General features: G+C 49.7%; 2 protein-coding genes across 2 annotated transcripts; one reads left to right on the top strand and one right to left on the bottom strand.

Moving 5' to 3' along the window:
• The first annotated feature begins 271 nt into the window (after positions 1–271).
• Positions 272–14336, top strand: CSUI_000121 (uncharacterized protein). Its single transcript, XM_068060355.1, has 9 exons — positions 272–422; positions 940–1086; positions 1363–1542; positions 1832–1981; positions 2254–2421; positions 3462–3788; positions 4413–7837; positions 8757–8859; positions 9061–14336. The coding sequence occupies exons 1-7, from the start codon at positions 413–415 to the stop codon at positions 4736–4738; spliced, it is 1308 nt and encodes a 435-aa protein (XP_067927672.1). The 5' UTR covers positions 272–412; the 3' UTR covers positions 4739–7837; positions 8757–8859; positions 9061–14336.
• On the bottom strand, positions 9464–27304 carry CSUI_000120 (uncharacterized protein). The gene is made up of 13 exons (XM_068060354.1): positions 26111–27304; positions 24058–24267; positions 23320–23391; positions 22555–22650; positions 20521–21000; positions 19642–19725; positions 17845–17919; positions 16478–16666; positions 14611–15018; positions 12915–12995; positions 11736–11795; positions 10462–10638; positions 9464–9588 (listed from the first exon to the last, which is right to left on the bottom strand). Exons 1-13 carry the CDS (start codon positions 26676–26678, stop codon positions 9569–9571), a joined length of 2520 nt encoding a protein of 839 aa, XP_067927671.1. The 5' UTR covers positions 26679–27304; the 3' UTR covers positions 9464–9568.
• Between the last annotated feature and the right edge of the window lie 35 nt (positions 27305–27339).

Genomic DNA, 27339 nt, shown 5'->3' with positions numbered 1-27339 from the left:
AAGTTCATCTTAGTCCTGAACGCGGTCACGGTCCCTGACAGTGTTTTATCCAGTGAGGGTGTCCACTGCAGCAGGAGGCTGGCGTGGTTTCTTGCAAAAAGTGGACATTTCTCAATGTTGTCGCTTTTGCGTGGTGAAGCGTTCCGAAATTTCGCCGGCCGGTGTGCGCGCAAAAAGAATCGCACGCAACATTCGGTGTATCTTGTCAGGGTACGTGAAGCTGCGTATGCCCGGCGCTCGTTGTGGCTGGCTGTCTTGCAAACTTTTTTCAGGCGATGGCGCCCAGGGGGAGGCTGCATTGTCGCACAGCGCCGTTGACGCTGTGACCAGACGTGCCGGTGACCCGTCCGTGCAGGCGTGGCTTTTTCGACCGCTTGGCCAGGAGGAGTCATTAGCGCCCCCTGCTTCCGCGATGTTTCAAGGTATGCGTCCGTGCCACCCATGACGGTGACACAGAGCTGGGGTCTGCGTTGGAGAAGCAGGCTGAAGGCAGACGTCTCGCATTCTTTTGAAGCGTGCTTGCCACGCTCAAATACCACACTAGGGAATTTCGGCTTTCGCGCCGGGCTAGGCCCTGGTTCTGCCGTCATTATCCGCGCCGAACAGAAACGAGGCAGTACTTAAGAGCCTGTTGACGTCAAAGTGCAAGAGTTCTTGCCGGAGTTCACTTCAGTCCTGGACGCGGATGCGATGCTTCGTTCAGTAGTGCTATTTGCCCATCGGGACCACAATAGCAAGCCCGAGAGACTCCTCGCGAAGATTGAGCAGTTGAGTGTACTGTTATCGCCTGTGTGTGCTGAACGGTTTCGCAGCTCGGTCGGCTGGTGCACGCGAGGACGGTCCCACGTAGTGTTCCGCTTTCCCCGCGAAATCACGTGAAGTTGCATGTGAGTGAGGTCTCGCTCGCTTGACTGCCTGTCGCGCTTGCTTTATTCCCAGGCGATCGCACACAGGTGGAGGCGAGATCGTCGCATAACGCCGGCCAGTCTGTTACCGGTCGTGGTGACCTGTCGCAGCGCGCTTCAGTTTCGCAGCCACTTGAGCCCGGGGAGCCTGAAGAGCCTCCCGTGTCTCCATGGTTCGAAGGTATGGTTGCGCGCGTGTTGACGCAGAGCTCATTTTGACTCTTCAGAAAGTTGAAAGCAGGTCGCGGCATCAGACTAAGTCGCGAGGACTACCGGGATGCTTGCCACCAAGAGCAAGTGGCAGGCAAGTCGCGCTGAAAGGATTGCTCCAAGCCTGTCCGCGCGGCGGTGCCACAGGCATGCTTGGTGTCGCTTCTCCAGTAGACTCTCTGCTGTGCACGGGCCGTTGCGTACGGTATTTCTTGTCGTGCGTCCGAACTGTGGTGCTCTCCGACAGAGTTATTCCAACTGTCGTGGCCTGGCACGGAGGGTGAAGGCGCTAGCGGGGAGACAAGCGAACGCTCGATCGAGACTAACCAAGTCCATCTTATCGATGAGTACCGTGACCCTGGGCTCATGCCGTCCTTTCCGGCACAGCAGACGTCTGCCGTTGTACAGCCTGAAGCAGTCTCCGAAGGTACAGTCAGTCCTGCATGCCCTCAAAGCTGAGGTTCGATATGCTTCAAGCCCACTGATTTCGGACACAGCGCCACTAGCTGGACACAAAGAAAGACAGAAGACCAAAATGGCGAGCGCACAGCTCCTTAGAGCCATGCACACAGCATCCTACTTGCTCCTGCTGTTCTCGGGGGACGTGCCGGGTGGCTCACTTACATATAGCAAGGCTGGTTAACGCTTTTGCTGCAAGCCTCAAGGAGCGTGTGCTCATTATGTGTACTCCCCTGTGAGGGTGCTGCTAAACGCAGGTGATGAAGGCTTCCCCCGGAAAAAAAGCAAAGCATCTAAGGGGACTTACGAGGGCTCTCTCATTAATGAATCGCGATCGTCCACACCAACTCTATCGCCTTCAGACTCCGAGGGCTCTGCTGTTGTGCAGCCAGTGTCACTAACAGAAGGTATGTTTCTTGCTGTTTTCAAGCACGGTGTCGGGGATGCGATGTGGTAGCCGAGCCAGAGACACTTCCTCTGGATGGACGTAAAAGTCGTACAGCATGTTGTTTAGTATGGACTCGAAGATTTCTCAGAGAGCTGCATCCATCTATGCTTCCCAGCCCTATGCGTCGCGTGCAACCTTACATTTGAAACACTCCCCGAACCCCCAGAAAAAGTATATTGGCAGCTTCCTCGGATTTTTCCCTTTCTCGTGCTTCTGTGTGTCCGCTAAAAGATTCAGCTGACGAAGGTCCTCCCCGCAAAAAGAGCAAGTTTTGGACCGGGGTCGACAACGACGGGCAGGCCACTGAGCCCGCTTCATCTAGCGATGCATCCACGACACCATCTCCCGTCTCGCCGATCGAGACCTCCACCGGTCTACAGCCTGTTCCCGTGTCCGGAGGTATAGTTTTTTATAGTCTTAAACACAGAGGCAGATGTGCGGGTTCTTGACAGCGCATGAGACAACTGATTAGAACAGCATCACAAAAGAAGTGGGAGGAGCATGTCCACACGAGCCCGTGGCACCGCTAGAGGGCTGAGGGGCCGCCGCCGGTTGGTAGCCTCCGAGCTGGCTGCCGTGTTAGAGGGTCATAGCATGCGAGGGCCTTTGCGCCACTGGGACGGGCCGGCGCGTAGATATAAATGGGTTCAGGATCAGCTATATATTTTTTAAATATTTTTCAATTTTGTAATTATTTAATTTATTTTTTAAAAAAATTATTTTTAAATAATTTTAATATTTGTTTTTTTAATAAGATTTAGCTCTCAATCTGTAGCATGATGTGTATAGGCCGAAATATTTACAAATCCAAGTGTAAAAGCTTCTTCTCCTCGGTCTCCGTGATAAGTTGAAGGACAGCGCTTGCGAAACATGCAGGCCTCATTTGGCTGATCTGGCCAGCCGTTTTTCTATGACACAGCAGCTCTCTCCCCTCACTCTCTTTCCATACATACACACACATACCTATATATATATATATATACATAAGTACATACATACATATTTACAGATACTTCTGACACTTCCTATGAAAGAATGAGAGCCTCAGTACAGACATCTCTTGTTCGGCACTCAACGCGTGTTTCGTTTCAGTTCCGCCGACTTTTCTCGGCCGGTCTGGCATCTTGGCCCCTAATGATGGAGGCCGTTTCATGCCCAGCGAGCTGTGTCACTCCGGACTGGCACGTACATTCTTTTATCTTTTCATGGGCTTACATCCATATCATCACGGACGAGGGGGCGGCCGCACTCGCGCAAAGTCGTTCAGTTTCTTTGGGTTCATCTCGCAGGCTGCCAGTTTATTGGATGGCGCCGTGGGCATATACTGTACGCATACTTACTCGCAGCAAGTAGGCTGTTGTGCCAGAGCACAACAGCCTAAGTGGTGACTCGTTCCCGTCAGGTCATATAATCTGCGAGCTGCACGTTTGTCAATGCAGCGGACAGTCCCGTAGGGGTGGCAGCGGAGAGTAGCGCTGCCCACGCTCAAGCCGCTGGTGCTTGGCCGGGGGCGGAACAAGCAGAGCTCCTCACGTCACCACGAGCGGGACGGCAATGGGGACCGCAAGGCCCGTCTCTCGATAGTCATGCTCCAGCGTCTCAGGACACACCTCAGCTCGTACATCATCATTCTTCCTCAAGCACCAGTCCGCGGTTGGCTCCTGAGCATCAGAGAGCAGATGTCGGACAAGATGTTGCCGTGGCCGATAGAACGTTAGCGCCTTATGGTGAAAGCATGACCTCTTTGAGAGCCTTAGGTCTAACAGGTAAGATGTGGCGCTCAGCAATTTCTTCCGACGTGGTGTTCGTACGTAGGCAGTGTACGTATTCGACCCCTCATAGTCGGAATCAATTTCTAGACAGCTGTCTGGTTGCTGACGCGGTGGAAGTCCGTGTGTCCGCGCATGCTCAAGTAGGTGTTCAGTTGCCTTAGCTGCTTAGCTCTACTGCCGGGTCCCAATGAAGACGGCACATGCTCAAGAAGCTGTCGCTTAAGGGCTGCTGCAGTTGCGTGTCTTCGCGAGTAGTTCGCTCTTTTTGCTGGGGGATCCTACATCGAGTGCGTCCCTCTCGCGCTCCGATAAAAGAAGTCCGTAGGAAAGACACCAACGAAACGCGACCAAACTACCGTGTGTTCACCCGCTAGAAGCAACACTCTTAAGCATCGTGCTTCTCATATGGAATATAACTGGGAAGAATGACACGTAGGATATATCACCTGTCTGCAGCTACTACACGGATTCGCCTTACCAGCTGGAAAAACTGGAACCAAGAGGAGTGGAACACCGTCCGGCCGCACGGGGATGTTCCCTTCGTACGGCAGCCAGCCGGCCTCATGTGCAATGTTGCAGACACTTTCATTGTCCTGCTGTGTGTCCTCAACATTTTAGAGAGTCATTGCAGCACGGAATCTCTGGCGAGACAGGGACAGATTCTGATAGAGATGATGAAGGCAGCCGACCTCCATCTTCCCGACTTTGCGGGTGCAGCCTCCGCTTATGCGGGTGTGGGTTTGGAGCAGTTGCGAAGCCTAAGGAGCGATCTGGCGGGACAATTAGAACGTGCGTATTCAGCAGCCGCGGCCGCAACACATGAGTGGGGAGAGTCGTGTAGGAGAGTTCATCACAAATGGAAACGCTTCAAGGCGCGTCTGCGACAGCTAACGGCGGTCACCCTTTTCATGACGGGTCAACTCGGGAACACGCAGCAGCCTTGACTATCATTAAAGTAGTTGTAGTGGCGTTTATGGCCGATCGATTACACTGGAATAACTGTGGAGCAGACGCGCAGGTTTCGATCGGCCTAGCTGTCCCTTCTGACAGTTCCTACAATCCGGTACGCCCCCGTCAGCCAGCTCTACGGGGAGAGAGAAGCCCCCCGCGCGGCGTGCAGCTGAGGGAGTGGCGCCCACCACTTTTGTAGGCCATTTTTATGAAAGGTTCTTCGTCCCGGCGTATTGGACGCGACGTAGGAATTTTTTTTCCAGGCTTATGGTACGTGTGCACAACTGCGGCGTTTTCACCGCCTCTCTTTGAGAAGTGGCGTAGACCACATAGATAGGTGGATAGAAAAATTTGATTTTATATGTCAGATAGAGGACTACAGAGATTGATTTTACAGGGAGGACGAGGCCTTTCGTTCTGAGCCGGAGGTTGAATAGAACGATGGTTCTTGTATATCAGCCAACCGCTTCAGAGGGAGAAGGAACAAGGAAGAAATTTGTCATTCAAACTTCTCGTATTCGTTGATCAAGTCCAGCGTGGCTTCGTCGAAGAAGCTGTTTGCGATATACTGCTCTGACGACCCCCGTAGTCTGCGTGACTGGAAGGTCTTGTTTCCCGAAGAATTGCTAGTCCTCAGAATAACGTGAATGCACACGTATATATACAGTTTGGTGATGTGCATTTGTGGGAGTACAAGAGCCGAAGTGGCAGCTTGGATGGTGGTACGACACGGTATGGATATGGATGATAGTGTAGTATCGTGTTCGTTGCCGTGTATGGCCTTTGTACTCCTGTCCGCAATCCCCCTCAAGACTGCCGTACAACGGGGTGCTCCAACTTTCACCTCCCTCTCTGTAGGGGCTGAGTTCCTCGTGGAGAGGCGCGGTTTTTCCCCAGTGTTCATGAAACTATGTTCTGAAGGACCCAAGAAGATAGTTTCCTCTGTGTCAGCAGCCCTTTCGAAGCTGTGTACTACCTGTACGATTAAATACATAGCAAGACACAGATGCCTGCGGGGAGGCGGAACAGCTGTGCAGAAAGATTGCTAGATACCATCTTTCTACGTATGTAGATGTCAGCGAGGGCCGAGGGTCTCCATCGTACTGATACAATAAATGTTCGACCTCTCTCTTTTCTGCAAATGGCTTTGCTGGCTTCATCTGTATTGCGGTGCTTCGGAGTTCGCTGTCTTCCGTAAAAGAAAGTATTGTGTAGCCTTTTCTCGACAAATTCGTTCTGGCCTTTTGCCAGAAGTCGGAGGAAGCAAACCAGGCTTCTAGAGTAATTGTTTTGATTCGAGAGATTCTAGGTAGAAAGCACGAAGAATAATCACGTCGGTGGCGATGCCGTTATGGATTGTTTTTCCGCACCCTCACATTGAGGGGAATGAAGTTGGACGTCAGCGTTACTATGACAAAGGCTTCTGCTCTTTTCACTATTGCCTTTTGGAAGGACTGCAGAGGTCATAATGGCGGGGCGAATTCCTTCGAACTGTCCGGGCCGTCACGTGCAAAAACTCTCTCAAGCGGATTCCCCTTTTCCCATCATCAGAGGATCAGATTTTCCACTCTAGGTGCATAGGTTTGACGATACCTATATGAGCGTATCTGGACGGACACCCAAGCTGCTATCACGACGAGTGCCACCTGGATCTGGGTTGCGCATGATCGTCGTCAGTGACCTCTGGTGACAGGAGTTCTTGTTCCCGCGATTGTGAGCTCAGTAAACTGACGGAACCGAAACTGCCGCGAAAAACTTCCGAAGTACGTGCGAGGCGGCTCATTGTCGTCGTCGTTATACACAATCATCGTCGGCATGTTACCACCTTTACTTCAGTCATACCTTGATTCTCACCGTCTACGTCACCAAGAGTGGTACAACGAACTGTCACAGTTGCTGCACTTTGGGGGAACACGACGTGCCATCGGGTAAGACAAGGGAAGCCAACACGACGACGAGCGGTGCCATTGTTACCAACGAAGGAGCGCCAGTAGGGCGAACCCGCAACTCGTGTGAAGCTGACTACGTCATTGCCGGATTCGCAACGACCCGCAGGGGTAAGTGAACGTACCCTTATTCTGCAGGACTGGCCCCGGGAGTCGGCACAAGGTTCTGGTCCCTGCCGAGCAGATCTCGCAAATATGGCGAGTCGTCACAGACAACAGCAACGAAGGTTGTACCACGGGGGGGGCCTCGATGCTGCGACAGACTGTTTAATTACCGAGATCCTGCGAAGGGACATCGCGAGTGGAAGCTCAGATCATGAGCGCAGGCCCTTATCCGAAGAAACTGTTCCATCTCATAGTACGACCATAAGCGCTTGGGTGACGCGGAGTGTATGAGGACGCTGAAAAGCAGGAGGAGAACGACACCAAAGCAGGGAACTACTAAAAAGGAATACGAAGATCATGAGAAAGTAACCAAAACCGTAGAGAGAAAGAACGTCCCCGAAGAAGTCGATTCGTGTTACTGCCTAAGCCGGCTGGACAAAAACTCTTGGCTCTCATCACCGCAGCGGAATTGCGAGACAACAGTAGAGCTCTACCCGAGGTAGCAAGTAAGGGACTGGGAACGGGAGGTTATTCAAGTATTTTCAGAAATCCTTTTCTCAAGTGCCCTTAGGCGGGGAGAGTCCACTTTTGTCTTGTCAGGGGCTCGATGTGAGACAATGTGACTGCAAGGGGTGACCAGCCGGTTCCCCGTGGTAGGTTATTTTTGACCACATGAAACTGCCGTACCGAATTACCTGTCGAACCCAGAATGCCTTCCCCCGCCGGCACTAACACCCTCACTGCTGTCGTCACAAAGGGATACTCGCGGAACCGCAGTGGAGAGAAATCACAGTCGATCTGCTGCAGATACGTATCCGCGGTTTCGCCTTCCTGCTGTTTCTATTCAGAGCATGGATGGTCTTCTGGGGGTATGTAACCACTTTCGGTTGTGCGTAGATGCAGGCTCTCATCTGTGCGGAACACGGGGATGCATTAATATCGAAGAAAAATCTTGGGATGATCGACAACTACAAGAACTGAAAACTCTCCTACAGCACCCATTGCCGATGGCCACCTGGAAGAAGCAGCAGAGCTATCACTGTAAGGTTTGTGGTACAACCCCGACACAGTCCGGCCCCACGTACGGCTACGTGGGGCCGGGGCGACGCTTGCCCGAGCACAGCGGGCACTCCACAGCACGGTGCCCAGCAGGCCCAGCGTCACCATGGACACAGAGCGACGCTCACTGCAGCGATTATGCGGTGGCCCTTCATAGTCGCAACAGAAGCGTTACAATCAACGCTCAGAATACTCGATGTCTCTTTTTCCCGTCTCTACTCCGTGATGTAACTGGCAGGGGCAGGTGGGTCTTACGCAACGCCTTCTTGTCATCTAGCCCTGGTCCGAACGCCAGGACTGTCTACTCCCATAATCATTGAGGGTCTTAGTCTGTTTACAGTCGGGCGACGATACCTGACTAAAGAATACGAAGACGCTTTCTGTAATTTGAAAACCAGACACTTCAACGATGAGTACTCAGAGAGAGAACAAAGCAGAGCATACCGTGAAAAGGCGGTGTACTTTTTTGAATATTCGCCTTCTTTTCTCTTCTCGTCTCTACAGCGCCCTCCGTTTTGTTTCGTGCACGATGACGGGGACAGCAGCGCCGGATGCCAAACAGCTATGGTTCATTTAGAGACCTTCAATCGGTACCAAACGTTATGAAGCACGTATGTACACAGAGGATAGGTTTGTACCTCCAGAGAGGACGCGAAAGTGGCCCTGCACATGTAGATATACACATGCGTACACCGGTTTATGTGTCGATCTGTAGAAGCTGAGTAAGAGATCATGTACAAGATAATAGATCTTCCTTCGCTGAGAATCACAACAGCAGATCCGTTTACGTATCCCTCTTGACCTCTAGCGGTTTTGTTCTCATGCTCTGTGAGAGACTGACAATCTGCTGAAGACCCGACTAGATCGGTGGGCTTTGTTCGACGCTTTTTTTTTTGCACAGAAAATTCTCCCCGACTGTTTCGAGCCGTTTGTTTTCTCTTTTGATCGTCTTCTTGTCTCCTGCACAAAACACCTCCTTACATTGTCGCGTAGCCGGCGTCGTGGTAAGCCATCCAAGAATCTGAAGGGTCTTCGTAGCGCGAGTAACAGTGCAGATCGCCGACTCGTTCGTGCCTCGAGACTTGATTTGGTTGGTGTGCGAGGGGGGAGCAAGTGGAAAACATGACGTCATAGGATTACGCTGACGGGGCGTTACAGGCTTAACTCCTGTGGTCGTCTTATGTGGTTTTCTGGTGACTGCGTAGTGAAGACTATCTGGGACATCAGCCATATGACGATGGCAAGGCTGATTTGACACCCTCGAGGATCATTTACACAGAAGCATCTATTTTACAGAAGCAAACAACATGGAAAAGAAATGATCCAGAAGATTCTTCTCCTGAGAACAAAAACGTCTTACAGTTGTTTGGAGATTTGCTCCACCCGACACGAAAAAACTGAAGTAACGCCTGTGATAAGCAAATGCTGCCCCCCTCTCGCTCAGATTTTCTGTGCGCTCTCACATGCACAAGCAAAGAGACACACACGGCTAAGCGAGTGGACTTCATGAAAAAGAGCACACAATGAAGACAAAAGGCCCTTTGGCCCCTCTTTTTTCTTCTGTTATGAGCCACACTCTTGCGATGCTCGCAACCTGCAAAATGGGAAAAAAGAATAGTCCTGTCTCAGCATTGAACCTGCTTGGAAACTAGAGTCCCTGATGGTTCCGCTGGCGTGATGGGTGGATGACCTTCTTTAAAGTTTAAGCGCCTCTCACTCAGCATGAGCGTCACCTGTACAACACACCCAGCCAAACCGCAGAACAACTCACCAATCGATCTAAAACTAGGTGCACTTACTGCCGGTATCGTCTGAAAGATAGAGGCAAAAGCCACCTCCGTTGAAAAAAAACAGCACCAGCGGTCTCTCTGCTTTGTCTGTACACAACTCTGTGAACGAGCCGTCATCTTTCCAGAACCGGACGACTCTGTGTAGGAATGAACCCGGTACGCAAAGGCAGAAGGAGGACACCCCCACATGGCCATACATATTAGGCGTTTGTTTCTTCTTCCAGCCTCTGAGCGTCCAGTCTATTCTCCCCGAACAGGCCAGACTTCTTTCTCACACAGGGGCTGAAGCTGCGCTCTTAATGGATCGCCGTTTGTATGGGCATTCGACATGAAAGGAAAAATCCGTCATCTCATAATCCAAGTATAAAGACGAGACGAGGACGGCTCACAACCATAGTAAGAAGCATCAACGTATATCACTTCTTCTTTCCTCCTCACGCGACTTAGGCATATCTAATGTCCCTCCCACCAGCTTATTTTGTGTTGAGGTCATCTGTTCACATCGGCGACCTGAGAATCCGCAAGTTAAAGAAAGCAATGTCCATATGAATAGAGAAATGTACAAATAACACATCTGGACGAGGACGCTTCGTGCGTAAGGTGTCCGGCCCCCCCTGTATACAATATTGCCCGAGAAGGAGTACTGTGGACAGAAGACTACGCCCCTATGACCTGTGCTACTCTTATAACTTCTCGTCAACAGCTCGACCAGAACATTTTACCAGATGGAATTTCTTCGAAGGCTGCCCACCCCCCCGAGACAGTGTCTGCAGCCACTACGACCCAGAGGCAGGAGACAAGAACGGACTTATGTACCTTCTTCATCTGGCAATTCTTCAGTAACAGGGGTGTAACGGGGGTGCGAAAACGTAGAGGCGGAGGCGGTTGTGGGGGGACTTTCAAGGGAAGGTCGTACAAGGGAGTCCTGTCGAAGGGGTTGTGGCGGGGATGTCTCTAGGTATTCCACCGGTGCCGCTCGGACGACAACGGGCCCTGATGCAAATCCGGGAGGAGACAGAAAACAACAAGAGTGATGCACTCGAAGATTGTAGTAGTAAGATTGGATATACGTACCGACGGAAGAAGTTCTCTGAGAATCCTTGACGGCTGTCCACTCGATGATGCCAAAAGGAGATCTCCGACCGCTTTGCGGGTTATAAGTAACTCTCAACAGGAGAGACGATAGTAAAAGCAAAACCAACGGTAGAAACACGCCACGGCACGGCACTTGTCTACAGATGAAGCGACTCGCCTTATTTGCCGTCCGTCCTTCTGCATAGTATAACGATCCGTAGACATATATGGTCGTGGCTTTCTCGGGTATCATATACCTTCTTCTGTGCTTACAGTGGATGAGGGGGGTGCTCCAACACGATGTACCACACGCAACTTGTAAAAGAAAGCAGAAAGACAAACTGGAGAAATCACAAGACTACTCGGCGATGCAACGGCCATTTTCAAGAACATGCGTACCTGCACAACCCTCGTACCAGAAAGAGACAACTGTGATGTTTTACGTGTGTGCCGAACCAAACAATAATTCCCATGCCCCAGCGGAGCGACCCCCCCCCCCTTCGATTTCTACTTGCATTTACTGCTTCTTTTACCTCGTGCCACATGATTCTTCTGCATGCATCTCTCTGATGTCGCACCGTTAGGTCCCTCAGAAGAGACGTACAGAAAGCCTTCCCAGGGAGCACAAACTTACACGGAACGGAGCGTAATGACACCGTGAAGAAAGGAACAAACAGTAAGACAGTTGAAGATATCTATCACGTGAAAACAAAATATTTCCATGCAAATGAAGACGTTTTTGCTGTCACGCAAAAATATGGTCTAAAACCGCAATAGCTGTGTTTGCCATTCTTACTGGAAGAGCCAGAGCTGTTCTCACGCTTCACCCCGCACATTCCCAACAAACCGGAACGGGTTGTAGAACGGACAAGGAAAGAACGAGATCCCAACCCGTGATATATCCCTCACGAAGCACATGAACACAGAATCCGAATCAGACGAAGGCTTCTCAAGAGATGTCTTTCTGTTTGACACTCCGAAGCAGAGCAAACCGACGGGTTTGGTCGCTGACTTACATCGCAATCCCTTTGGAAAGAGATGACGGAAAAGTCGAGAATGTCCATGAATATCAAGGGCTGTGAAATGCATGATGAGGCAGGACAGACGCAAAAGGAAAGAGAAGCGAAAAAAGTTACAAAGGACAACAAGATAAGGCCATTCTCCGTCTCCATCCAAGAGCCTTTTTGAAATCTCTCTTCCACCCTGCTAGAACAGAGAGCCCCCAGTCCGTTTTTTGTCCCCCGTCTACAGGGAGCTACGGGAACGCGGGAGACAAGTCTGATACACTGAACCTTCATCCTGTTAACCACTGTCCCAACACACAGTCTGACATCACTCAGTGTCTTTTCAACTCCTCGTGTAAACGCACCTTCGTGCATGCGATATACTGCCTCTATTACACAGGAGGACCGACTTCCTTGTGAAAGCTGTATGGTATCTTTCTGACAAGAAGCAGACATCTCTATGACGGCAGTCGAAGTCTTATAAAGACTAGAGATAAAGTGTTTAATGATCCTACCCCTGTGCTAATGACTCATTGAAACAGGGTTCAGGTATTTGCTGTGTTCCAGGGAACGGCTTGTGGTTGGTCTCTCCACAGACGTCATGCCCCCCTCCTCCTTTTCTTGTCATTTGCAATGTTTTATGTACGCGTCGTTCTTTCCCAGCACCGACTCAGGTTGCTTGTTGGGAGTTTGCTGTACTCATGACAGGATCTACAGTTACGTATGAGAAGTGTGGGACCCCCCTAACTGTCCTGTATATTTTCCTAGGGGGAATGCTATCCCAGCCCGATTTCTTTTTGATCACGCAAGTCTGATTGACTCTCAGTGACGAGCTGAGATCTAAACACCACGTTTCACACCTAGAAATGACAGGCATGATGAGGGGGCGCGAGTGGAGATAACATCTCGTTAAAGATGAGGAAGGCTGTACTGAAAGAGATACGTATCTGTTCTGGAAACATGGGCTTTGGTGATGGCCGGAGTACGGCCGAAGATAAGATAACGCCTTGTCTACCTCTTGAAGAGAGAGAGGCACGAAATGGAGAAGAAACGGGTAGAACAAAGAGGACTGAACGTCCCATCAACAGCTGTCTCTACCACTGCTGGTATCGTCAAGTCTTCTCTCTCCCCTTCGAAGCAGGACACCGACAAAGACAGAAGGGTCGCAGGGGAAAAGCTCGCACAACATACCAACTGATGGATCGGGGTTATTTTGCATCCAGTCTGCCAGCTGTTCAGTGACTTGAATGTATTTGAGCTGATGTCTCACACCTACAAAGAACAGCAGACGCAAAAGATATTGAGGCGCTACCCCGTCCGCGGAATGTGGCCATGTGGTTGCTCTGCCTCGAATAGTTTTCACCGGACATAGATAGATAGATATAGACACATAGATAGCTACAGACAGTCGGGCATAGCTGGATAGATACGCGTGTATATGTCCCAGTACGGTCGGTACCACCAGAGCACCAGTTTTCCTCGTTCTTATTCCAAGCCATTTTCGCTCTATCCTTGTGTGTGTTGCTTTCTCTCTCATTATGTTTCCTCGACTGTCTCGGCATACATGAGCGGGAACATCAACAGAGACACCAGCTGAAGCACATCGCGTCTAGAGTGAAGTAGTATGTTTTAGAGGAGACATATCCTTGTACTAAGAGATGAAGAAAAACAAGAGCAAGCAGCCTTGTTTTCATTGCTCAGCAGGGGGTCCGAGAAACAAGACTCAGACAGAAACAATTCATCATATACACAATCGCCTCAGCTTTCCTTAAAATGGCGGCTCAGAAAACAAATGTACTTGAGTTTGCGATGCTACGGACGAAAGTGGAGTAAAGTTCGAGGGACACAAGGAGGAGAGGAAAGATCGAGACAGCGCGGGATGTGCAGGGGGGCCGGGCGAGGGCGCCCGCAGGAAAGGTATAGAGGAGGTATAGAGATCTTCAGAATGAAGGATGGATTGGAGATGAAGAATGGACGCATCCTTCGAGTGGAGGAAAGATCGCAGGAAATGGATGAATTTGAGAATGGAAGAAAGACTGGAGGTGATGAATGGCTCTGTAGAATGGACGGTAGATCGAAGGTGATGGGTGGGGATCTTGAAGAGATGATGGAGTGAAGGTGAAGAACGGATCTTTACAATGGGGAGAGGCCGGAGTGAAGGTGAGGAGGACCGCACACGAGCAGAGATAGAGAAGGGAGAAAGCTTGAGAGGAAAAGGAGCGACGGCAGAAGTACGGGATCGATGATCTAAGAGCGAAATGTGCCTTCCCCTTTCTCTCCGATACAAATTCCCGAAGACGTTCTCAGACGAAAGCTGAAAAAGAAACGCATACGCTGCTACCTCTGAACAGCCCTTCTAGCTGACAGTATGGAAGATAGTTTGCCACGAACGTCCGTTCTTATGGACTGCGCTTTTTTAGAATCCAATCTTATCTGCCTGTCCGTCTGTCTGTAGAGCTGGATCTTATGTGTAGGAAGATAATAGACGAGGAATGTGAGACGAACACGCGTCCTCTTCTAAACCGTGCTTACTGTTGTCTCTCGTGATATCTTTAAGGTGTACGAGGGGTTATCTAAGAAGGACGTAGTGTGAGGAAACATCGCAGTACCACAAATACATAAAAGACCCACAGATATACACACATAGAGATGATCGTACGCAGTCCATGGGCGATGAAGGGAAGAGAGGCAGCGTGTGACTTTTTTTTTTTTTTAACGAGCTCTGCCGAAGCGACCAACTTGGTCAACATTCAGTCTCGCTCTCTCTACACATAGATGCGTATACACATTTACATGTAACTTACCCTTGATCTCTCATTATCTCTCTGTCTCTTTGTTACTCCAGATGGATTTGTATCTGTACCTCTCTAGGCATGTATTAGCTTACTATGGACGATGTCATCGACGAGGGAACCAGGATCGAGGTCTCTTCGAGAACCAAGACGCGCAGGTGTTAGCGAGCTTCTGACCACAGTCGCCAAGCCTTTCCTTGCCCAAGCTGTGGCCTTTCTATAGAAGCCGAGTCTTGACCAGGTATAGTAAACCGATCTCTCTGCTGCAGTGCAGATGCGAGTCAAACTGTCATCTGGACTGAGTTCGGGAACAGCTTCCATAGCATGACGAGCGGCACACAACGTGAAATCTAACGTTGCAAGAGAAGCCAACAGCGACGTTAATCCAGGGGGTGTCCGAACTTCTCGGTGGCGGACAAGCTTCAAGTGCGATCCCACGTGGTGACGAAGAACAAGAAGGAGATCTTCCATCCGCCCTCTCCATCGCGTTCTTTGTTCTGGATCTGCGATGAGGACAAGCAACAAGATAGAAAAGACAACTGTCATTGGCGCCTCATTCTTTTTGAGTCTCTTGCCAGTATCATCTTGTCTGTATACGTCCCGTCATCTCGCTGTATCCATCCAGGCCTTTACGCGTGGCTCATCCCTACAACTGAGGGAAGTTTCTCATTGTCACGTACTCATGTGTGTACTAGTTTTGTTGCTACTTGAGGAAGATAGATAGACAACTTGAGGTCTTGCCCAAGAAACCATGGACAGACGGACGGGCAAAACGAAAAACGAAAGATAAGTGAAAACAGAGAATGAAAACAAAAGGCCCCCCAAGGCGGAAAGGCTCCAGTTCTCTTTCTGTTCCCTACTTTCTCAATAATGTGGTGACACGATCAGACCAGGATAACTTGAAAAAGGAGTGTGAGCTGTTAAGCGAACTGGGATTCTACTGGATAAAGGACGGCCCGCTCTGTATATACTGCCTGTAAAGTACAGGGAACATAGTAGCAGGTGTTCGCGAAGGTCACCGTAAGCCTTGTCTCGTCTTGCATTCAGCAATCCTCGGGGTGTAGTGGAATCCTCTTCCCGCATGTTTCTCTCCCTCTCTGAACAACTCAGGACGCCGGCTGTCCCAACTTCGGCTCTGGCGTCTTGAGAGCGACTGTCCTCGCACCCGGATACACGACAACACTTTTCGATTCTCGGTGAATATGCATATATATACATGTATTTCTATACACACGCTCACGTACACTCGTATCCTTGTCTTGAGTACTATGTTAACCTGTTAGGCTGCTAATTCTTGCCCCCCCCCTTTTACCCCCCGGCTGCACAGGAACATTCGAGGTGGTTCACAGTTTGTCCGTGATACGGGAGACCCTTTTGAAGCACCTTTTCTGCTTTCTCCTCTCACACTCTATCTCGTGGTCACAGTAATCTACGTAAGCTGATAAGGAAGGACCAGGAAGTGCCATAGAACATCACGTGAATGGTTCAGAGGCAGAAGAGAGAAAACTACGCCTCTTTGCGAAGAGGGGAACGTAGAGACCTCCCCGAGTCCTCTTCGAGAGTTTAGATGAAGGGAGAGGCGGACACTCCATACAGAGTAAGCAGCGTGGGGGAATCCCTACAGCAAAGTAGTGACAGTGGCGGTCTGAAACCCGGCCATAGTATGCTGAAACCAGGTCAGGGGACGGCAATCGACGCGGAGATAGCGAGAGAGAGATGAGAATTCCATCGGCAAAGATTCTCTTTTCTTGAGCTTGAATGGGACAGCGTTGCTCCCTAGCTTCACTGTCTCTTTCCAGACTTCAATCTCTTTACCAATCAGAAGTATAATCTACATTTTCAAATGAGCAGACCGCCGAAAAGCCTTTCGGGGTGGAAGAAATTGAGGCCGAGGTGACCATAAGACATGGGAAGTCGGAATGCATAAAACACGTCCTTCGTCTGCCTCTCCGCGCCACTCACTGAGAGGAAGTGCTGCCGGAACGAATAGCGGTCTGAGAATGGGAAGAAGTTCTGAGAGAGACCCCAGAGGTCTATAATCAAACCCCGCGTAACGCATAACGGCTTCTTGGTCCATAGGCTCCTCTTCATTTGCAAACAGATCGTCCATCTCAATCACGTCCGGCTCGTCAGGGGATGATGTAACTGTCTCTGCGCACACATACATCACTCCATATATGTTTACAGCAACAACATCTCATGCAGCGTGATCAGACTCTACCCCTTCCTTCCTTATGGCGTGTTTATATAACGTGAAACTCTTCACAGGTCTACCTGCCCCTCACACCGTCTTTGTTTCTTTCATTCTCGAGATGTCGTGCCCCTTACACATCTGCATAGACGAGAAAACGGATGGTCTACCGTCACTTTCGTCCACAGCAACAGAAGAAAAAAACTGCCAGACCAACTTACGACAGAACCACTCGGTTACGCGTGTGTCTCCAGCCAGCCGAAGAACCTTGTACTGGTAGCATTGATCCAGCACCGGAGAAAAAGGAGAAAAGAGGATGACCCGCCAATTCACGTCCACACCGCTAGAGTCAACGCCCGAGTCAACGCGATAGATATTTTTTCATTTCAAGTGCATGTATATACGTATATATACGTATATATACAGATGTAGATGCGTATAGCTATGTACACTCGATACCTGCTGCGAAAAGAAAGAAGACGACTAGACGGAGGAACTACGTAAGGACTGAGAGAACACCCACACGTCCTTTCCGTCTTTCTTTTTCCTTCTTTCTTCCTGTTCTTTCCCCTCGACAACCGTTAGAACCGAGAACACCTCATTTACTTTGAAGTTCTCCACAGGGGGAGGGAGTGTGTCCGACGACAGGAGGTGGCACGAAGCAACTCACATAAGCACACGGGGTCTACATGCACAAGGTTGTGTTCTGGGGAAGCTGGGATTGGCTCTCTCCTCTTTCTGTTGCGGACCTGATAGCTACAGAGACGACGCATGCATCCGTCTTTGTGTTGTCAGTGGGGACCTACCCAAGAATAAGATGTCTAAAACGTGTAACACATACACATTATACATACACGCCTATATACATGGGTGAACATGTGCGGCGGAGATGGTTGGCGGGTGAGGAGACAGCGCGAGAAAGAAGTTGGGTGGGCACCTACCTATGGGTTCTACGCATGCATGGAAACGTACGAAGAGAAACAACTTGATACCAGGTATCTGTTTCTGAGGAAAAATCTCATAAATATGCTGTATGGACATGCACCTGTCCGGTCCATCGTGTATGCCTGTTCGCAGGCGGAACCATACTCGTGAAGAAAGAAGATGAAGGCCGGTCAACCGTGGTTGCTATGATTACCTGTGCTTGAAGGTTCGTCAGAAAGAAGAGACCAGTGATTCATCATCCTCCTTAGGAGACAGTCACGCGGAAGAGCTATACATACACAGACAAAACCACAACAGACGGTCGGAATTCGCCCGGAGATGAATGCTCGTAGTCGAAGATCACACAGAAATGTACATGACAGCGACATACGTAGACACATACATCCATACACCGAGAGAGACACAAGCGCATGTGATCAAGTACTGCTCTCCTTTTGCTTGTGAATCCGTGCGCATGAAGGGGAGATCAAATGTCTCCAAAAGGCACACGCAAGCCGCTGGAATCTTGACATCCTCTCATGAAAAAAAAAAGATGACTGTCCGCCTTGAGAGACCTGAAAGAGAGAAATCCACTTGCACCGTGTCAAATCATCACGGACATACGCTTTAAGCTTATAGAAAGGACGTGTATATCTGAATAGCTCTCGCTGTATAACTACATGCATGTGTGCGTGTAAGCACGGCAGATGGATCCCCTCAGTTCTCCTCAACGACACAGAGACAAAAAGAGAGAGACGGGAGAAACAAAAAGGAGTTGTGATGGTCTGTTAGGTGGATTTGTTTACGTAGATCTCTTCCTTTTCCTTTCTGTCTTCTTCCTCTTTTTCTCTTTCTCTGCTAATCTGCTTTCCTTTTTCCTACTTGCAGGGCGCACGCTCCGCCATGAAAAACTGGGTGCGTTAGATACACTGAGGCATCCTGCTCTTCTCGGAAACCTGCACTGGTGTTGTTAAGGAATTGAATGAAAGGGCCACGCAGTAGACATACCCAAGGAAGAAAGAGACGCCACGTGGAAAGCTCAATGAAAGACCTATGCAAATGAAGCCGCTGTCCCTGCCATCCTTATCATCACCTTGTGCCACCTGAAAGTGCGGTGACCTTCGGGTACTCTATTAGCTGCCTTTCGCTTTCTCTTCGGTGGAACGCAGCACGCGCAAACGAAGTAGCAAGCTAGAGATGTCTAGACTGAAAACGATTCGCTAGACAAAGGGCTTCGCAAAACTTCGAGACGTCTTGTGTCATTTCCTTCTCTACGGAACGGCGAAAGCTTGGCTAAAGAAGGTGAAGCAGCTCACTCGCGGGGTCTCTTCAGAAAAAGGGTAATATCGACGGAGGTAAAGTGGCGGGCTCTACAGATACTATAGACTCTAAATATAAGAGAACGTTAACTTGGAGACAGAACTCCACCGAAGAAAAAACTACGGCCATGTGGAAAAAAAAGCGATGTGCGTGTATATGATCTTTCCTCCTCGGTTTTGATAAGCAACTAACTTTGATACTACACGTTTCTTTATCTATATGTTCACAAAACTACAGAGACAGGGAGAGGTGGTGCATCTATCGATCGCTTGCCCCGACTCGCTCTCCGCTCTCTTTGTTCTTCTTCGTGCCATTCCCTCCACCCTCTCCCCGGTCTGTCCAAGGCATTCACGGAGACATAGTAACTGCTGGTCGAGAGCACCACATTTTGCCACGACAGCGCTTTCACACAGATCCTGTACGGCGCCTCAACCATTCACCAAAATAAAGTCGAAGAAGAAGAGAGAGACAGAGACAACACACATCAAAAACGGCTTGGATACTACCAGTGGCAGCTCCCGTCGCACCCTGCTAACATCTCCCCAACAACCGGAGCCCGTGCTTTGAGCGGGCTGACAATCAGCCTCGCACAAATAATATGCAGTTCCGCCTTCTGCACTGAGTGACAGGCTCAAATGATGACAGGCGGAAAGGAACTGCACTCGTTCAGTGATCCTTTTTTCGCACATACTTTCACGGAAACTGGAGGGCTGACGAGATAACCACTCCCATAGCTGAGGTGCCCAGTACTCGGCAAAAACGTGCGTCACGAAAGCTGCGAGCAAGAGGAAAGCAACAAAACAGACAGCGCTCCTTCTCTTTACTCCGGAGACTTTGCATGAAAGGGATGATGGAATTTCAAAATGGGCAGGAAGGGAAGGCGCGAGCTTCCCGTTGATTTGATCGGCAGGCTGACTTGAGTCCTACAGATGAGGAAGACACCTTCTGCCATTGTTCTTGAGTGGCTCAAAGGGATGTCAAGGCGCGACAGGAGACAACAAGGTCTACGGCTTCCCCTTCGCCATACGTGGTCCGTCCCCTTTCTTCTTTTTTCTTTCACAGCCATGTTGGCTTTATTTCCGCGCTTCCGCCTTTTTTTCTCAAATCACTCTGTTTTTTGCCCTTGTCTTGCCTGCCCATAATTGCAGAAGACCACGGCGACACACTCACACTCAGGCACGTGGCGCACGCGCTCAGAAAGATTCACTCTTATCTCTCACCCCGTATCTAGAGTGGCATATTGATATTTATACATATGTATAGAGAGAGAGACGTTTTGACAAAATACGTATACACGCTCGAATATCCGCGATGTACTAGACACAAACACACACGAAAGTTGCTGTTCTCCCATCTCTGTCCTGGAAAATGTATACGCTTGTGTACGCTTTTTGCGAGAGTGCCTACATTCCGGGTGCCGAGATGAGGAGGTATAAGCTTCGTCCGAGATATCACGTTGCAACATGGAGGCCTCGATACGAGAGATCAACACGAGAGAGACTACATGCTCTATTCCAAGGACGAGACGAAGAAAGAAGAGCACACAGGGGACGCTAAAACTCCATATTACCTGTCTTGTCTTCCAAGAGCTGCTGCGCAAAAGCAGCATCCGCTGTCTTTCGCTCTCCACCTTCTCCTGTAGCATCTTGGGCCCCCGGTGCCTTTCCTCCTTTGTTTCGGCGGTCAGCCCTCTCTCGGGCTAGATCATTCAAAGGCTCACACAGTTGTGCGACTATATGTATGAGCCATGTTTGAGCTGGACCTCTGAATGCAGGCGCCATGCCTATCCGAAGTAATCCTGCTTCAATTGCCAGCTGGGCTGCGCGGAGACGCTGTGACAGTTGGCGCTGTATGGCCGGAGAGAGAGTTTCGTTTCCGACAGCCACCGCCCGGACAACGAAGAACTGTAACTGAAGCAGATTTTTGAAGACACAGAGAGCCGAGCCCTTGTTCCTCGATCTCCTCTCACGACTCAGAGCCTGGACAAGATTCTTACGCGCTTGCACAACTGTAATGGCTTTCACCCACTCCTCCTGTTTCTTTGGGGTATCTGATGAGCCAAGGACCCGACACAGCGAAACACTTTGACCGCGATATCCATCTCTTCTGGGGGCGCTGGCGGTCGCCGGGCCTCACAGGACGACGAGGTGAGGAAAGAACGACTCAGTCCCAAGTAGACAGACACACGGTGCTTTAAAGAGAAAAAGCTCAAATATACATCCAGCTCTGAAAAAACAAACAAGACTAGCGCACATGGGAGGGTGCATTAAACCATGCTGCCCGGCAGTATGAGGGAGAGAGACGAGTATCTCCGGTCTACAAGCTCTGCCGAGGGTTAAAAAGCGTATAGCTCCACTCTACACTGTTCCACATACCTGTCCAAAGATATGTATACGTGTGTCTTTCTACACGCCAAGTTCTGTGCACGACGCATTACGCTTCTCCGCTCAGGTACTCAAGACATGTCTGCGGATGAAATATACTGTGCTGGGGCGTCATAGAAGCCTTGTACACGAGAAAAAGAGGACCGCCAGCAGTGCTGTAGTGGAGGTACAGGAGTCTGGCCATCCCGCAGGATATCTGAGGAAAACAAGGCGCCTTGGTGAGGATTGCTTCCACCGGTCTTCCCACTCTCCAGTCTGGATAAATGACTGGACTTCACCACCAGTTTACACGGGACGTTATGTGTAAGAGGATGAGTTTGCCAGACGCTGCCTGGCCACACGTATCCCGGCCCCTATAAACGTAAGCTTGTTACTAGTCGGAAGCGAGGAAGAAACAAAAGCCACGTGAGACAAAGTCGGCCATACGAAGAGGAAGCCGTAGCCGGGATGAGTAGTATGTCACACGATGAGGTTAGCGGATCCTCCGGAGAGAAGTCTACTGCCTATGGTCTAATCCATGTATCTCCTTCCACGGCAACAAAAACTGTGGACATTGCGAAACTGGAATATCGGCAGAAACGAACCAGGCAACGTGAGAGCGCCAGTGCATGGACGGTACAGCTTCTCTCTCTGCCTAAAGGTAAGCCTGGATACTGCCTCTATTCACAGGGGAAATGAAGGAAGGAGCTCCTTGAGCAACCGAGAGCGAAGTAGCAATGTAACCCAGCCAAATAACACTACTGTGTGAAGAGTCTGAAAAAAAGCAGAGAGACTGCGAGTATATGTAAGCTCATGGGCGCCAGGGTGCCAGATTCAATACGACTTTGATTGCCTCCTGGCTGGAGTGCTCCGAAGAAACCCACAAAAAGAGGTCGTGAAAACCGTAAAGCGAGCACCAGAGAAACCTAGTGAAAACATGGGGGTGTCGCTGACAGTATGGTGGTATGAAACAGGAAACGGAATGACGGCGTTTCCTGTTTCATACCAACAGGAAACACCGGCATTCCAAGTGAGCTGCTACGTTCAGTCGCTTGAACCAAAAGACGTATTCTAGTTTGGTGGTGTGGAAACAGTCCTAATGAGAGCGAGATAAGATTTCCTTTGTATATGGTTCTAGAGGACACCCCCTCTTCGGAACAAGAACCAAAAGAGTTCTTATCAATCGTCTTTCTTCTCAGACGGCTTGTAAATCAGCAATCCTAGGAAGAAGCGAAGCTCACCAAGGATGATCGATGTAATATAAGGCCCGGCGTTCTGTCGGAATATCGAAAGTGCTTCTGGATCTACCAACAGATCTGACCGACTCAGGTAATCACCTACAGAAAAGAGAATAGGAAGGCAAACAAACACAAAGAAGACGCCGGGAATGAAGCAAAAACAAGGGGGAAAAGAGAGTGTAGAGTAAAACAGCAAATTTCAGGGTCTTTCATCGTAACGAGAAAGCCTCTTTAACAACTTAGCAAGCAACCGCCATTCCTTCGCATCTCCTTTGCAAACCTAGCAGAATACAAATATCGGCACAGACCGGCCTTGAAAACATACGAATCTGCGCATCTACAGGGACGGAGAAAGATTCAAAAGAGAAGTTGGGTGGCTGCTACGCTGTCACCTCCGGTATGTTTACCTGGTATAGAAGAAGGAAAGCGTGAAACGCTGCCTAGCATGAAAGGGGTTTAGATGCCGATCCTGTCCTTCTAGTCGTGTACGGTGAAGGGAATAACTTGTCGTTTTTTCTTCTATTCGATGCGCGCGGTGTACATACAGAGCAACTATACTGCAGGCATTCTACGACACATGTACCTATCATTCCTCTTTACTGTCTTTAGGAAAAGAGAACGACAAATGCCACACTGTCGTCATGACTGAAGATGTGTAAACAATCCAATTCAAATCAAGCTGAGTGAGTTCTTCCTGCGCTGTTGCATGCGCTTTTCAGGGCCGGCTAGAATGCGAGGAAAGAGCCAATCCCGTGTGCGCTTGCTTACCGTCCGAGGGACGAGCGCCTTCCTCTCCCCATGGGCCGTAAACATCCTCGCTACGGGACGTTTTCTTCCTCGCTGTATCATACAGAAGGGAGAAAGGAACCCAGACTTCTACGTCTCCAAGTTACACAGAGGAAACATGATGGACACGAGGACACAATCTATTCAGTCTTCCCTCACTTCTTGTTTGTTAACTCTTCTTCGTTTTTCTTCCCTCCGTCCTTTCCATTCATTTGTACAGCGCAAGAAGCACAAGCAGACGAAGAGATGATAGTTACATGGCAGATAACAGAGCTTCTCTTCTCATTCCTTCACTACGGGCAACCAATGTCTCTCGAGCTTCCTTCCTCTGTCACCGCACGACTTTCGCGCACCCAAGAACCATTACCAAAGAAGAGCTATCTTTCTCACACTCCTATAGTTTTTTCTCTCTTTGTTCTAATCTTTCTGTTGTAGATCAGAAGACAGTCCACTCCCTCGTAGGTCCTCCCTCTCTGAATTCGGACCCCAACAAAACGGGCAATGATTCCTGTCTTGTGTACCTGCACGCCTTTTCAAAGTCCGGTGATTTCTGAGTCTATCCCTTCTAAGCTAGCAGCTGCGCCTCATCCGCCCCCCCCCTTCACCCATCTTGCGGATCGCCCATGGAGAGTACGAAATAATATTTCATCGGATAGTGCAGTAGTCTATCTCTCAATCACAGCATTTGTTCGGAGGATGCGAGTGTGTTGTTCGTCTCACTGCGAGACTTGGTCCGCGCCGGCTCAGGCGGCGTTTCTTCTTGGGAGTCGGAGAACTCAGGAATGACAGAAGGTTGTTGTGCCGATCCCAGTGCAGGAGACCTTTGTTCGCCAGCTAGATTAGCGGAAGATGACGGCTCCGCGAGCATTGCAGACAGTTGCGGAAATGCAGAGGACAATCCCACTGGGCTTGTCCGTACTTTTCTGGGCGCTGGGGGAGAGAGAAGTCAAGAAAATGTTGATAAAGCACATAGACAATACCTCCTTACCAAAATAGCAATTGAATGATCAGACCGCAGCAGATCAAAAACAGGAAGACAGTGGCGTGTCTACACACATATTAAAATACGTAGGCAAATCAGCATGTACATGAGAACGTGAACTAAGTGATGTATCGCTATGGAGAACTTCTCTAGAAGGGTAAAGCGTCTGTATACTCGTACATTTTCATACATACCTGCAGAACTGCCGCTTGAGAATCTGTTTTGGAGCTTCATCGTTCATCCATCCTGTTCGCTATGGTAGTTTCTGATACGAGATTACGCTCTGGCAAGATACCATCCTTTCTCTTCTTGTTGTTGCTTATCGAGCTACCGCAGTGTCCTTTGTCTTTCTTATCTTCCAAAGCATCTTGAAAGACGACAAAGAGTGAGCGAACGAAAGCATCGTCAACGAAAGCCAGTGAACGAAAGAGGAAAGGAACTCCTAAACTCAGCACAGTCTTATCTATCATACACATATGGACAAGTTTTCTTTTTATGACCTATCAAGACCCGAGATGCACATCACCATACTATTCAGGAGAAAAACAGCATGAAGGCGGGGGACATAAGAACTTCAGCCGCGGACCACGGGTAGCAGGTAGTTAACAACAATTGAAAGAGGAGCGAGAGAAGAGGACAGAAGCACAAACCCCAATGCTGAATGATGTAAAGAAAAGATGTACACTGACAGAACGTCATCCCACGTGTACAAGGAACTCTACAAACCATAGTATGTCTACAGGTTTTTTGTTGAAACAGTGTCGCCGACGCAGGCAAGAAGCGCAACCTTCCTTCCAAACGATTCAAAACGAGTTTTGCTATTGTATATTCGAAGGAGACACTACCCCCCTACTGGGAGTGCTGCGTCTCGCCTATCTCTGAAACTTACACAGGTCGATAATAGACAGACAGATAAATGAATAAACAAGTAGATACATAGATAGATACATACATACGATGTGGAGTTCCACTTGCGGGGCTGACGGCTAAGTATGCTTTGGTAGCGAAGTAGAGCTACGTGGCTGAGAAACAGATGAAGGGAGAAAAGGTGACCAAGGTGTATCAGGAATCAGAGTGCACTGCTTCCCGTTCGTTGTTCTTCTGTTTCGACACGCTTTATCAATCTTTGACGAGATATGACGAGACATATGAGAGAAGGAGGAACTCAACCTGAGGAGAGTGATGGCCCACGAGTGTCCCCTTTATTCCACTCTTACGAGACTTGTCAAGGCTTCACAAGGCCCATCTGTATGCCCACCCTGTTTCCCTAGATTCTACCTATGGCACTTCTCGTTCCATGTACTCGCACCACGAAATACAAGAACAGCAAGACAAGCGCACATGGGCGTACCTACTCCGAAAGAGTGGTTGTACATACTGGACGCAGTTGAGCTCCAGACACAGGGAGCGCGAAAGAAAAAAAACCGCGGGCACGCAAGGGTCACATGACACAGGGGAGTATCCAGACGCGGCAGCCACGTATATCGCAGACAGAGCTTCATCAGGGTTCGTGTCCACGAACCCACAGCCTTTTCCTCTACTTTCTGGCTCTGTATTGAGGTCCAGTCTCGCGACACAGATCGTAGACACCAAGCTCACACGGCTGAAACAACTTATATATGAATGGACTGAGTCTGTTCACTGATGAAACATGCCAAGAGTTTAGAGCTCGGCGCCAGGGCAAGATACGCCGAAGGTGGCGTACAAGTATTACGTGCCTCTTCTCAAAACGGACCACACGGGTCCACATGAAAGACTTGTACACGCGTGCCACTTCGCCCCTATACTTACGTGATGACGCTCCCCTCTGTCCATCCTCGTCCTCTAGGTGCCGAGTTCTTCGCTTGCTTTTACCTCCACCTTGTTCTTCTTTTCCCGTCGAAGATGCAGCAGACTCCTCTGGAACTGTCGCTTGTTGTCCCAACTGAGCTCCACCCTCCGGGGAGACAGAATACAAGTTTAAAATGAATATTTGCTCATCTTCTGCTATACATGTCGCCAAGGATGCGGATAAAGAAGGCGGGGTGCCTTCAGAACCTCGACGTCCCTGTTGATTGTCTTCTTCATCCCCCGAGCCACCGGAAGCCAAGAGCCGAGGAACACGACCTTCAATGGCAGTCTCGATGTGATTGCGATCACGGGGCTTTGGAAACAGATACCCGCACTTCACGATCACACGTCGTAAGAGAAGAAAAAGGGACACGAGTAGCAAGGACAGTTGTAGAGATCGCCCCCGACGTGAAATGGTTTGTCTTTTCTTTCCAGGAGTCGAGTCAACAACACGATTTCTTCGTTGGCTGCTGCTGTTCACTTCATTTTTGCTGTTTCCCCCTCCACCGCTTTCCGTAGCTGATCTCATTTTGTCGCCTCGTGTGGTCAGCTGAGAAAGCTGTCTGGCCTGCTAGAAAAGACGGAGAGGCTGAAGAAGTCTCGCCATGGGAATGGAGAAAAAAAGCACTCGCCGAAGTATAAGAAGAACTAGGATTCCTGCGTGTGCCGGGGAGATGCCACTCGGCGCTGTTGCCCTCCATCTCTGCTAAGATGTTCGACACTTCCCAGGCCTTCCTCTGCCATGAACAGAAAATCATAGATTATTTCAACGACCATACACGCGGAAGAAGATATTGATGGGGCAGCAGCCTTGGCACCTCCTGTGAGTTGCGCGGCAGAAGCGGCAAGGCAACTTGACAAGAACAAAGACTTTCCTCAGTGGAGACACTCTAGGACAGTCGCCTATTCAACCTATACTCAGGTTCCACGACAACCGAGAAGTTCTAACGGCGTTCCTGACATTCTGCTGCCACACCGGAGAGAGAAGGGGCACTTTAGCCCAAGTGAATTCTCCCCAAGCACGCGGAGTAAAAGAGCTGGTTGTCAGTGTAAATGGACACACAGACTAAGGTATTAGACCGGACCTCCGAATAAAGAAACCTTCCTGATCTGCTCACGTCAGTGGACTTCGTGTTCGGCTTCGATCCGAAAACGATTCCGTCGGGCGACAGGAACACGAATAAACTCCG

Source organism: Cystoisospora suis, assembly GCF_002600585.1.
Source record: "Cystoisospora suis strain Wien I chromosome Unknown contig_46, whole genome shotgun sequence".
In the NCBI taxonomy this organism is placed as follows: domain Eukaryota; phylum Apicomplexa; class Conoidasida; order Eucoccidiorida; family Sarcocystidae; genus Cystoisospora; species Cystoisospora suis.
The sequence above is the reverse complement of the archived record's forward strand: the minus strand, read 5'-3'. Positions and strand labels throughout refer to the sequence as shown.

What these genes read in the sequence shown, in the direction of transcription:
- CSUI_000120 (XM_068060354.1), bottom strand. Translation starts at nt 26,678, where the DNA reads ATGAGATCAGCTACGGAAAGCGGTGGAGGGGGAAACAGCAAAAATGAA. An exon ending in AGGCGCTCGTCCCTCGGACG is followed by an intron (nt 22,651 to 23,319) that starts GTAAGCAAGCGC and finishes TCTTTTCTGTAG; the next exon opens with GTGATTACCTGAGTCGGTCA. An exon ending in AGAATTGCCAGATGAAGAAG is followed by an intron (nt 9,589 to 10,461) that starts GTACATAAGTCC and finishes TGTGTTGTACAG; the next exon opens with GTGACGCTCATGCTGAGTGA.
- CSUI_000121 (XM_068060355.1), top strand. An exon ending in GCCTGTTCCCGTGTCCGGAG is followed by an intron (nt 2,422 to 3,461) that starts GTATAGTTTTTT and finishes TTGTCAATGCAG; the next exon opens with CGGACAGTCCCGTAGGGGTG. An exon ending in GAGAGCCTTAGGTCTAACAG is followed by an intron (nt 3,789 to 4,412) that starts GTAAGATGTGGC and finishes TCAACATTTTAG; the next exon opens with AGAGTCATTGCAGCACGGAA.